This window comes from Ranitomeya variabilis, chromosome 2 (genome assembly GCF_051348905.1).
Source record: "Ranitomeya variabilis isolate aRanVar5 chromosome 2, aRanVar5.hap1, whole genome shotgun sequence".
Classification (NCBI taxonomy): Eukaryota; Metazoa; Chordata; class Amphibia; order Anura; family Dendrobatidae; genus Ranitomeya; species Ranitomeya variabilis.
In genome coordinates this window covers 93609837-93622377 of record NC_135233.1, presented here as the reverse complement: position 1 = coordinate 93622377, position 12541 = coordinate 93609837, and the positions used below count along the sequence as shown (strand labels likewise).

The 12541-nt window shown below is 46.7% G+C and overlaps 1 protein-coding gene across 1 annotated transcript in view; it reads right to left on the bottom strand.

Moving 5' to 3' along the window:
* Positions 1–12541, bottom strand: part of PSME4 (proteasome activator subunit 4) — a 222369-nt gene that overhangs the window by 86494 nt on the left and 123334 nt on the right. The window contains exons 17-21 of the mRNA XM_077282708.1: positions 11292–11359; positions 10858–11073; positions 9190–9347; positions 8887–8982; positions 7064–7119 (exon numbers count right to left, since the gene is read on the bottom strand). Coding sequence (XP_077138823.1) covers positions 7064–7119; positions 8887–8982; positions 9190–9347; positions 10858–11073; positions 11292–11359 — 594 coding nt within the window. The remainder of the gene's footprint in view (positions 1–7063; positions 7120–8886; positions 8983–9189; positions 9348–10857; positions 11074–11291; positions 11360–12541) is intronic.

The window sequence follows — 12541 nt, the reverse complement described above, 5'->3', positions numbered from 1 at the left end:
GGAACTGAGCGCCAGGCCAGAATCCAAGCCGGACTGGAGAAATTCCAGAATGGAGGGAATGGAGAAAACAAGAGGGGGGCGACCGCGGAGCCTGCACCATGAGAAGAAGGCTTTCCAGGTGCGGTGATAGATGCGAGCGGAAGACGTCTTGCGAGCGCTGATCATGGTGGCGATGACCTGCTGGGAGAAACCTGCTTGAGTTAGGATCCGGGTTAAAACAGCCAAGCCGTTAAACGTAGGGCCCCTGAGCTCTGGTGGTAGATCGGTCCTTGGCGCAGCAGATCTGGGAGGTCTGGTAACCGCCAGGGGACGTCAGATACAAGATGAACGAGTTCCGCATACCATGCGCGACGTGGCCAATCTGGGGCGATAAGGATAACCGAAACCCCCTCCATCTTGATTTTTCGGATCACTTTTGGCAACAGAGTAAGTGGAGGGAACATGTACGGGAATTGGAACCGGTGCCATGGGTAAATCAGTGCATCTACCCCGACGGACCAAGGTTGGGGACCTTGGCGTTCAGTCTGGACGCCATCAGGTCCACGTCCGGAGTTCCCCAGCGAAGGCAGATTTGTTGAAAAACCTCTTGATGGAGTTCCCACTCTCGAGGCGAGACCCTGACGGCTGAGCAAGTCCGCCGCCCAGTTTTCGACGCCAGGAATGTGCACTGCGGAAATGGTGGAGTGGTTGGTCTCGGCCCAATGGAGAATGTGGGAGACTTCCTGCATCGCCTCCCTGCTGCGGGTACCCCCCTGATGGTTTATGTACGCCACCGCTGTGACGTTGTCCGACTGAATTCGGATTGGGTGACCCGCGAGCAGGAAGTGAAAACATCTCATGGCAAATCTGATAGCTCGGATCTCCAGAATGTTTATGGAAAGTTTTGACTCCCGAATCGTCCAATGCCCCTGGGCAGTGTGGTGGCGAAACACCGCTCCCCAGCCGAGGAGACTGGCGTCGGTAGTCACCACCAGCCAATGGATCGGGAGAAAAGACCTCCCATGGTTGAGAGATGATTCCAAAGTCCACAATTTGAGCGCTTGCCTGATCCGCGGGGGCAGAGGACATGGCCGGTCGAGGGTTAAGGGACTCCTGTCCCAATTGTCCAGTAGAGCTTGTGTAAGGGACAGAGATGCAGTTGGGCGAAGGGAACCGCTTCCATTGCAGCTACCATCTTCCCCAGGATCTTCATGGCAAACCGAATGGACTGCGGACAAGGGCGACAGAGCATCCGGGCTCCCTGCTGAAGCGCTTGGGCCGAGGAAGTAAAACCAGCCCCTTGGACGTGTCCAGGATCATGCCTAGGAAAGAGATCCGTCGAGCTGGAACAGGGGAGGACTTGTCCAAGTTGATTAACCAGCCCAGGCGCGAAAGGGAATTCAACGTAATGCGGACGCTTGCTTCGCAGGAGTGATAAGACGGACCTTTGATCAGAAGGTCGTCTAAGTATGGCAACACGACCACTCCCCGGGAGTGTAGAATGGCCATGACGGCCGCCATGACCTTTGTGAATACCCTGGGTGCCGTGGCAAGACCGAAGGGTAAGGCCGTGAATTGAAAATGGTCCTCTAGGATGGCGAAGTGGAGGAACCTTTGATGTGGCGGAAAGATTGGGATATGAAGATAAGCATCTTTGATGTCTATTGATGCTAGGAACTCGCCTCTTTCCATCGAGGAGATGATCGACCGGAGGGATTCCATCCTGAACTGCCGTACTTGTTTAGGAGCTTCAGGTCCAAAATGGGGCGCACCGTCCCGTCCTTTTTTGGCACGACGAAGAGGTTTGAGTAAAAACCTCTGAATCTCTCGAGTTCTGGAAACGGAACGATGACCCCGTTTTGGCGGAGGGATTCCATGGCTTAGTGAAGAGCGCGAGAATGAGCTCCCGAACTTGGGAGACGAGAGGGAAAAAACCGAGCTGGAGGAGAGGCGGAGAATTCTATTTTGTAACCAGAAGACACAAGGTCTCTGACCCATTCGTCGTGGATGATGGAAAGCCAGACGTGTCGAAAAAGAAGCAGGCGTCCGCCTACCTTGGTGGTGTCGACTGGAATTCTCCCCGAGTCATTGTGACAGAAATCTGGAAGGCCTAGAACCTCTGGGTTGTCTAGGTTTTCCTCGCCAGGACTGATTCGGTCTGTAAGAAGGCTGAGAGTGTCTGTGCGTGTAGATCGTTCTGATTTGGATGATGCTGTGGAGTTGGACCAGAAAGGGCTACTGCGAAAGGGGCGAAAACAAAAATGCTGTTGGAGCTGAAAAAGCAGCTTTTGGCCTGTGTTGAGGGAGGAACTTGCTTTTCCCTCCCGTAGCATCGGAAATAAGTTGGTCCAATTTTTCTCCAAACAGGCGTCCGCTCTGAAAGGGAAGGGAAATCAGAGACTTTTTTGAGGAGGAATCCGCACGCCACTCTCTAAGCCAAATAGCTCTCCTGATGGTGATGGCGTTTGAAGCCGCGGTTCCGCACAGTCTCCTGCTTCTAATGACGCGTACATCACATAATCTGCAGCCATAGCGATTTGTTTGGCGAGGTCCGCCGCCTCAGATGGAAGAGCCTGGTCCTGAATGGATTTTGCAAGGGCATCTGCCCAGAAAACCATTGCTTTGGCGACCCATGCCGCAGCGAAGGAGGGAGATAGGGAGGAACCTGAGGCTTCATAAACTGAGCGCGCCAGAGAATCTAACTGGCGTTCTGTGGGATTTTTGATTGAAGCCCCGTCAGGTACTGATAACAGCGTTTTGGTAGCCAAACGCGATACCGGAGGATCTACCAGCGGTAGTTCTGTCCAATCTTTGACCAGGTCTGCGGAAAAGGGATACTTTGATTCCAGGCCTTTTTCCCCGTAAAGCGTTTATCCGGTCGCTCCCTGTGCCGCCGAACCATCTCTAGGAAATCTGGATGGGAGGCGAACACCTTATGGGATCGCTTGGTTCTCGTAAAGGAAACTGCATGATCCGGAGCTGAATTAGGGTCATCATTAACCTTTAACGCGTGATTGACAGCCTCAATGAGGGAGTCAACAGTTGATCGGAACTCCGGAGAATCCGGGTCCATGGACGCCTCAGACTCATACTCAGAGTCGTGATCGCTTCGAACCCCTGGAGAGGGTGAGCGAGAAGTGGAGCTACCAGAGGCTGAATGGCGTGGTGAATGCTAAGGAGAGGTAATGCAGATCTGTTTTTTGGATGTCCGAACCTCCTTAGGGTGAGAGCGGCCCCTGCTGGCCGATGATTCCCCTGTTGTAGAGGGGTCTCTTAACCCAGGAAAACGAACGCCCTGCTCCCCCAGAGGGGTCATGAAGGGATTAAATCGCTTTGGCTAGCGAAGCCATGGATTGTGACAGTGACGCAGCCCACTCAGGGGGGCTAGATACACTGGGGTCGGTAGCGGCAGAGGGCTCCTGGGCACATTGGGCGTCACAGGCTGCGCAGAGCGGGGAGCTTTGAGGTCGGGGGAGAGGAGCCTGGCAGGTGGTATTCGCAGAGAAAAAGTTGGTATGTACCTTAGTGGTCTTTTTAACCCTTGACTGCGACATGTTGTACCCCAATGTGATGAAAAGAGGCTGCTAGTGGAAGCTGAGGGGTAACGCTGCAGGGAAGCACTTAGTGCCGTCTCCTTACCCAGTCCTGTGCCCCACAATTGGATAGGTGGCGCTGAGTGGGAAAAACCTCCGTGGAAAAAAGGAAGCCGGCCGGCGCTGCGTGCTGCAGAAGGAAGATGGCTGCTGAGAGTCTGTGGGTAGTCTCGCAGGGAGCGAGAAGCACCAGAAGCGTGGGCGGAGCCGCAGGAATGATGCGTGAGGTGGGCGGAGCCTACCGGAGTGCAGCCTACACAAGGCCGAAGCCGGGGACTAAATTTCTGGCCTCGGCCGGCGCGCACCCGCGGACCGCAGGGAAAAGAATCGCGGCTCTCAGGGGATGAATCCTGCCGCTATGGAGCCCTCCAAATACATGTGACCGCCAGAAAAAACCGACCCCTGGTGAACTTACCCCAAAATGAAGGTGCCCGGGGTAAATAGGACGGTGCAGGGTTGGGGGAGCCTCCATCCACCATCCCCATAAAAAGGGGGGTGGAGAGGAACCGTCCGCCTCCTTCCATCATCCGCTCGTTTTCAGTGGTGATGCAGTGGGGGCTGCACGGACACCACAGTGGAAACGTGCCTCTGCACAGCCGAGGGTGAGACCTGGTGGGCAGGGCAGATGTCCGGCAATAAAGGGCCTGGCTGCAGAAGAGGATACTGGAGGTGACACACCAGTGCTCATCTGTAAAGTAGAGGGGAGATCGGTGCCCTTGAAGGGGCCCGTCGCCCAAAAAGGTCAGCTCAGGCAGTGGCATCCCACGTCGCAGGAGAGGATACGGAGATGTAAAAACTCCTGTGCTCGCCTGTTGTTGTTTCGGGGAGATCGGAGCCTTGAAAGGTTCCGTCGCCCCTTTGTCCAGAAAAGAAGTTTTAAATCCAGTGTGCCTCCCACGGACACTAAGCTTGAACTGGGTCTCTGGAAGCCAGCACGAGGGTGTATACTGCAGGGGAGGAGCGAACTCTTTTTGTCTCAACTTAGTGTCAGCCTCCTAGTGACAGCAGCATAACACCCATGGTCCTGTGTCCCCCAATGTGGCGAAGGAGAAAAGAAGTTTCTGCAAATTTAAAAGAACCAATAGAAATCAAAATAAAACCACTAAACTCCTTCCCTGCCTAGTCATTTGCTGGTGCCGATCTAAAACCTTGTCTCCTGCAAGGAAGTCTCAAATCAAAACCACTGCAGGCAATCACAGGGATTCAAACACAGCTACAGAAGATCAGGTAAAGCAATTAGAGTGACTTTACATGGAAATCCAAACCAAAATCTACAGGTTATTGATCTACTGCTGGGAAAAGTTGTGCAGCAATTCTGCTATATGTGAATGTAGTCTTACAGCTTTGAGGGCATTATAATTTATAATGTAAAGCGCTGCGGAATATGTTGGCGCTACATAAAATTATTATTATTAAACTAAGTAAAGAAGCACTCTTATCAAAAGGTTTCTCCTCTTAATATATTGCAGTCATCATATATGGCACTGTGTACTTACAATTGCTCATTTTGCCTTTCCGCCCAGCCAATTATTCTTTCCCATTAGGTCTATAATAACACCTGATTAAAGGGATCCTGTCAAGTCCCCCCTGAGCCCCCAGAACCACCAGCAGTAGTATCTGCATATGTAAATACCCTGCCTTTGAATAACATTACACACACAAGCAGATCTTTAGGAAAAGTATTTGTAAAGTTTGTTTATGACATGTAAATGAGGGCTTTAACTAGTCGATCGGACATTAGTGTCCCTACATTAGTCGGCTCACTTATAGGTCATCACACCCGAGTATAAAGGTACCGTCACATTAAGCGACGCTGCAGCGATATAGACAACGATGCCGATTGCTGCAGCGTCGCTGTTTCGTCGCTGTTTGGTCGCTGGAGAGCTGTCACACAGACAGCTCTCCAGCGACCAACGATGCCGAAGTCCCCGGGTAACCAGGGTAAACATCGGGTTACTAAGCGCAGGGCCGCGCTTAGTAACCCGATGTTTACCCTGGTTACCAGTGTAAATGTAAAAAAAACCAAACACTACATACTTACATTCCGGTGTCTGTCGCGTCCCCCGGCGTCCGCTTCCCTGCACTGTGTAAGCGCCGGCCCTAAAGCAGAGCGGTCACGTCACCGCTGTGCTCTGCTTTACGGCCGGCACTGACACATTCAGTGCAGGAAGCTCTGAGCAGCAGCGCGGACGCTGGGGGACGTGACAGACATCAGAAGGGGAGTATGTACTTTTTTTTTTTTACTTTTACAATGGTAACCAGGGTAAATATTGGGTTACTAAGCGCAGCCCTGCGCTTAGTAACCCGATATTTACCCTGGTTACCATTGTAAAACATTGCTGGCATCGTTGCTTTTGCACAACGATACACGCCGATCTGACGACCAAATAAAGTTCAGGACTTCTAGCTCCGACCAACGATATCACAGCAGGATCCAGATCGCTGCTGCGTGTCAAACACAACGATATCGCTATCCAGGACGCTGCAACGTCACGGATCGATAGCGATATCGTTGTTAAGTTGTTCAGTGTGAAGGTACCTTTAGTCTTCTTCCCTTTCTATCATGCGTAGTGCGTCTCTTTGAAGGCAGCAGGCGTCCACGTGGCTACAGAGGATCAATGCTGGGGAAAAAGCAATGCATGTGGAAGAATTTCCTGGCGTTGGTGAGGACGCCACTGCTTGCAAGTCATGTTATCACACCCACAGGGGCGTGATAACATCTAAGTGGGGTGACTAGTCTGGGCACATTAACGCTCCATCGACTAGTCAAAGCCCTCATTTACATGTCAAACGGACTTTAGAGATACATAAAGAGATCTTTAGAAAAAGTATCTAATGTAATAGTGACTGTTGGGGTATTTAGCTATGCAGACACAACTGCTGGTGGTTCTGGGGGTACGGGGGACCTGACAGGTTCCCTTTAAGGGTATGTGCGCACGTTGCAGATTTGCCTGCGGATCCGCAGCAGTTTTCCATGCCGTGTACAGTACCATGTAAACCTATGGAAAACCAAATCTGCAGTGCCCATGATGCGGAAAATACCGCGCGGAAACGCTGCGTTGTATTTTCTGCAGCGTTTTACAACTGCTCCTCAATAGGAATCCACAGGTGTAGAACCGCAGGTGAAATCCGCACAAAAAAACGTACGAAACCTGCGGGTAAAACGCAGTGCGTTTTACCTGCGGATTTTTCAAAAACTGAGTGGAAAAATCAGCACACGAATCCGCAACGTGGGCACATAGCCTACGGCTGCTTATCAAAGCAATGACAGCTCACCTAGAAAACAGACTAGACTACAATCCCAATATGCTCTACTTCCTCACATACTAAGCTTTCAAATGTACAAATGGCAGTATGAACTGCCACAAATAAAATATATATTTTATGGGTTGTGAAATAAAGAGCAGTTCATTACAAATAGTATAGTCGATGACATTCAACCTGTATATTACAGAGACGAACAAAAAAGCTGAAATAGGAACTGAACTCACCATGGTCAATGCCGGTAAAAAGTTTTGTCTCATCCAAAGACACCAAGCTCGTTACCCTGGAAAACACAATGAAATTAAATAGGAACAGAGTCCAAATCACTCATATATAAAACTATGTATGAAGAAACAACACTTGAAGGTTTGTTGGGAAGATGAAGATTTTCATGATTAAAAGGGAAACTTAATAGCATCAATCCTCCTTAGCCATCTATACGGGCATGTAGGTCATAGGAATCTGAATAATGATATCCAGGTATGTGCCACCCGATGTCTTACTCCAAAGAAATCCACATTTTTCTTAATATGCAAATGAGCTGTTAAGATCTAAAAGTCAGACATAGATCTCCCTGACAATCTGCCTCCAGAGATTGCTTTAAATGAAAGGAGGAGTTACCAGTGTGAGACATGTAGATCAGGAGAGCAAACTGTCAGTCATGACATGTCTCTCACTTGGAACATCCCTTCCACTTAAAGTGAGCCCTAGAGGCAGATTTTTGGGAAAGATCTAAGTATGGCCCATAGATATTAACAGCTCATTTATGAAACATTAAGACATACAAGGATTCTCTGGAATAAGACATTGGATGGCAGATATCAAGGTATCATTATCCAGCTTCCTATCACCTACATCCCCATATAGACATCTTAGGAGGCTTGATCCTACTGACAGATTCCCTTTAATAGATACTTTAGATATGAGACAAATACTAGATCTCTGTACCCAAGGCCTGGATTGGCTGTTCAGTAGCTATAGATGCCATTTGTTACTTTTAATTTATATTATTTTATAGTTACAGTATGTAACTTACTATGTGTGACTCTTTATACACTATATGCTGTCTCTAAAGCACTGTTCTGGTCACATATATACATTTGAGCAGAGCTTGTCCATCTTTCATCTTTGTCTTTCTAGTTATATCATTTTTTTTATAACGTCTATAGCTTCTTATTGCCATTTTTCTACAGGACTACAAGTCATCTACCTGTTACTATGAATAAATATAATCGTATATAGATGGCATCTTAAAAGTATCTCACAACATAAAATTGTATGCTTGATAGTAAGATCGGGGTGTGTACTACATAATGGCACTAAAAAAAGCAGAGCTGAGTTTATTATTTAGTCTTTTATGTCCTGAAAGACAACACGCTTCCAGTATTAGGTTAGTGTGTTTTGTGATTACCTGAATCTGGCAATAGCCATAAGATGGAAACTGGCAGATTGGGCAAAGATTTTGGCAGAAAGTCCCAAAATCATATTTGCCCATGCACATAAATAGGACATTCCTTTTATTATCATAGCTATGGTCTGCTGTGACACTAAAGACCCCCACAGCATGTGCCAGAGCAGAGATCAGTTTTTGGTTTTTTTTTTGGGGGGGGAATTAAATGATCAGCCCACGGCAATTAGTCCAGGTTCAATCAACCGCTTGTCAGGGGTTTCGCATCAGAGTTTCGTGGCTCGCAATAAAAAGGTTATCTGTGATAAGACAACATCTAAAAAGGAAAGAGTGCCATGAATGAATGCTTCCAGAAAACTGGTGGAAGAGCAAACACTTTTCTTTTTAGTGATCACCTGATAGAGATAACAGCCTACACCTCTTGGTTATCCATGACAAATTGACAAGAAAAAAAAAAATCCAACATGACAATTTTTGACAAAGTGAGTCCATTCCTGGATAACAGACCACAATACATGACCAAAAAGTCTGAAGAATCCAAATCATTCATTTTATCATTCATCTTAGATCATGAGATGAACACATGGAAAAACAACAATAAGCCACTGAAAGAATTAAAGCGATATCCTGGCAGATACTTACAGATGAGATACTCTCTCCCCTTTCAGAGGAGGAAGAAGGTTCCCTGAGCCAGTAAGACAGTTATGGACAATGGTGAGACACTGCTGAACATCATCCCTTATAAAAACAAAACATATAAAATAATTATTAAATATTACTTTTATTAGTAATGCTATTGACAGCACAATATATAGTCATCTCTAGGACAGGTTATTACACATCAGCTTGCCCAGACTTTGTGACAAGACTATACAGGTGAATCCATGTTGGAATACATGATATCCTGGAAATTAAAACAGATCATAAATGAGATTATTAATTTACCGTGACATCTCCAGCTCTCCACTCCCATAATGATTTAATTTTTCCAATTCTGGGCGTAAAAAGTTGTCCAGCAGGTAGTAAGCAAATTCAATCTCCTCTGCTGATGGAACGTGCCACTTGATGTTGAGATTCCACAGGTCTCCAGCCTTGCCCCAGTCCTTATAAAACAAATATACATCAGATTATATAAAGTCATTGTAATGCATCTGTTACAGAAAACTTATAATTAGCGATCAAGACTTCAAGAAGTGGTAATAAGGGGTCTGAGATCTCTTCCGACTTCCATTTAAAGCACCACGCCAGCAGTTGTTTGTCACCCCTAGAGTGGTATCACTAATATAAGTTCCCTGCAATTAATACTCTCCATAAGCGCTCTTCTGTTCTCAGCGCCAGTCTGGTCATCACTACAGTGTTTGCTGGGCCGCCGGAGGTTACGCCTCACTGTTAGGCTATGCGCACACGTCAGGATTTTCAGCAGAATTTTCCTGAACAAAACCGGACTTTTTCTGCAGGAAATCCGCATGCATTTTTTTTTTTTTTTTGCATTTTTGACTAGTTTTTTGTGCGTTTTTTTCCGCAGCTTCCCAATGCATAAAATAGCAGCAAAAACACAAAAAATCTGCAAAATTAATGAAGATGCATTTTTTTCACAGGAAAAAAATGCATCAAGTGCACAAAAATTGCAGAATGCATTAAAAATGATAGGATGCTTATGTATGCGTTTTTAAGAGTTTTTCACGTGGAAAACGGCCAAAAAACGCGAAAAAACCCCGCAAAGAATCCTAAACGTGTGCACATAGCCTTAGTCTATCACAGACTCTCAAGCTACTGTAATATTCAGAGCTTGCGACCATTAGCTCAGATTTACGGTCAGTCAGGACCTGCGATCACAAGATGGCGAAATGGGACCAGAGCGGTGCTGGGGAGAGCAGATAATTAAAATTAAAATAATAAAAAAAAAAAACACTGCAGAGGAGCTTTAAAAGAGGCAAACAGCAGAATTTAAAATGTTAATCTCAACCACCATCTTCAGGCGTGCACCTGCTCTCATGCCTCCTAGTCTTCCTGCTAGCTGGGTGCTTCTGATCAATGGTTCGGATCAGCGCTTGACAGCTGCTGTCCCAAAATGTGCACGTGCCAATGCTGCAGGCACAGGCAGCTTCGCTTCTGCAACATCGTCCGAGAGCACAGGCTACTCGGTTACAGTGATCTGGCCAGCTTCAGCACAGCGTTTACAAGGGCTAAAGCAAAGAGCTTGTAAGCACGCCCTGCTTGCCTAGGAGACCAACTACCGCTCTCTAATAGACTGATGCAACGGCTGGTAACCTAGATAATGAGCAATAAACTACACAATTAAAAATGCTGCCATTGTTGAGAACAAAGAATCTTTTAATAAAAAGTAAACTGCAAAGTTGCTTGTTTTTACAAGCACTTTGCAAGTTGAAAAAAATACTTTTAATATAACTATGGCCAGCCCTCACTTTTCCTAAATGAAGTAGTGAAAAAAAAAGCCAAAAAAGGGCATATTTGTTCCTCTGCAGAAGAATTCATGCCCAAAAATTATTCATCTCCGTTCCTTGACATCAAAGTTCATCCCATGGAAAGTCAACATAGAACTGGCTGCTCTCAATAAAATGGAAAGCTTCCCTGAAATCTGCAGATACTTGCCTGAATTGGGAAATATTCAGAAAGCGGCTTATTAAATCCGCCAGGTATACTGCAGTACTCCGTGGGGTAGATGAGTGTGCTGGATCTCAGGAGATGGTGCAGCAAGTTACAAGACAGACTATAACCCTGTTTACAAGTGAAGTGTAAGGTCTGCTGGAGAATCGTCACAAGCTGATCTTTGTAGGGAAGCAATTTCTCCCCATCCACTCTGGTTATCTGAGAAAAGCAATAAAGACATGATTAAAAGCTAGCACATGTAAATGGAAACGGACTATGCCCCCAGCAACTATGTGTGATGGCATACAGGGGGCACACAGGAGTATCGGGTACACCATGAACTACAGGTAACACACACACACACTGCCTAGTGCTTTTGGAAAAGCGTGTCCTCACTGATGTAAGATTAAGTTAAAATGCAGATTATTAAACATTACCTCGGAAAGGAGCTGTAAGTTCCAGAGAAGCTCTTTGTCCAATTCTTCCTCATGGAGGACATCGTCATCTAAGGAGAAGTAACACACAAGACTGAATGCACATTTATCTATTGGCTTATATAGCGCCATCATATTCCACAGCGCTTTACATCATCATTTTCCCCACAGGGGCTCACAATCTAAATTCCCCAGCGGCATGTCTTGTAAAAACAATTGGTTCTTGCCGGTGTTATATATTGGTTTGCAAAAAGTAAGACACCAAATTCTATGTACTCATGTGTCCAGAATACAGCACCGTAAAAGGCAACGCATATCAAGAGAAAAGAAGTCAAAGGCAAATATAGATAAAAAAAACAAAACCCTAATACAAGCAAAATAAAATAGATATCAGTATAATACACAATAAAAGATCATAAACATACCATAAGAATGGGAAAGCACCTGGATAAAAATGTACACCATGCAAGTTCAATGTCTACCACAAGATGGCAGTGTATAACCACAAATAGCAAATGAGGTAAAGTAAAGCTAAGGGATATAAGGCACTATGGCTACATTCACATTTGCGTTGTGCGCCGCAGCGTCGGCGCCGCAACGCACAACGCAAACAAAAACGCAGCAAAACGCATGTACAACGCTGCGTTTTGTGCCGCATGCGTCCTTTTTTTCATTGATTTTGGACGCAGCAAAAATGCAACTTGCTGCGTCCTCTGCGCCCGGACGCGGGCGCCGCAGGGACGCATGCGGCGCAAAACGCAAGTGCGACGCATGTCCATGCGCCCCCATGTTAAATATAGGGGCGCATGACGCATGCGGCGACGCTGCGGCGCCGACCGCAAATGTGAACGTAGCCTAAGTACACAATCATGTGCGGAGTCACAAGATGGCTGAGAAAACTAGGGAAAAAACCCTGAAGCAGGCACAAGAATTACTGAAGCAATACAGTCACAGTGACATTTATGGATTGTACGCAGGGCCCTCATTGCTATTGTTGTGTGAGGTCTTACATAGTTTGTACACATCCTCTCTGATTTGTAAAGTGCTGAGGAATAAATAATGGCGCTGTAGAAATGAAACCATTACTTAGATAGAACAGGAGGGGGCCACTGAACTTGTCTTCTAAAGGTACCGTCACACTCAGCGACGCTGCGGCGATATAGACAACGATCCGACCTAAAACTAGATCGCTGCAGCGTCGCTGTTTAGGTCGCTGTAGAGACGTCAAACACAGCAGCTCCAGAACGATGCAG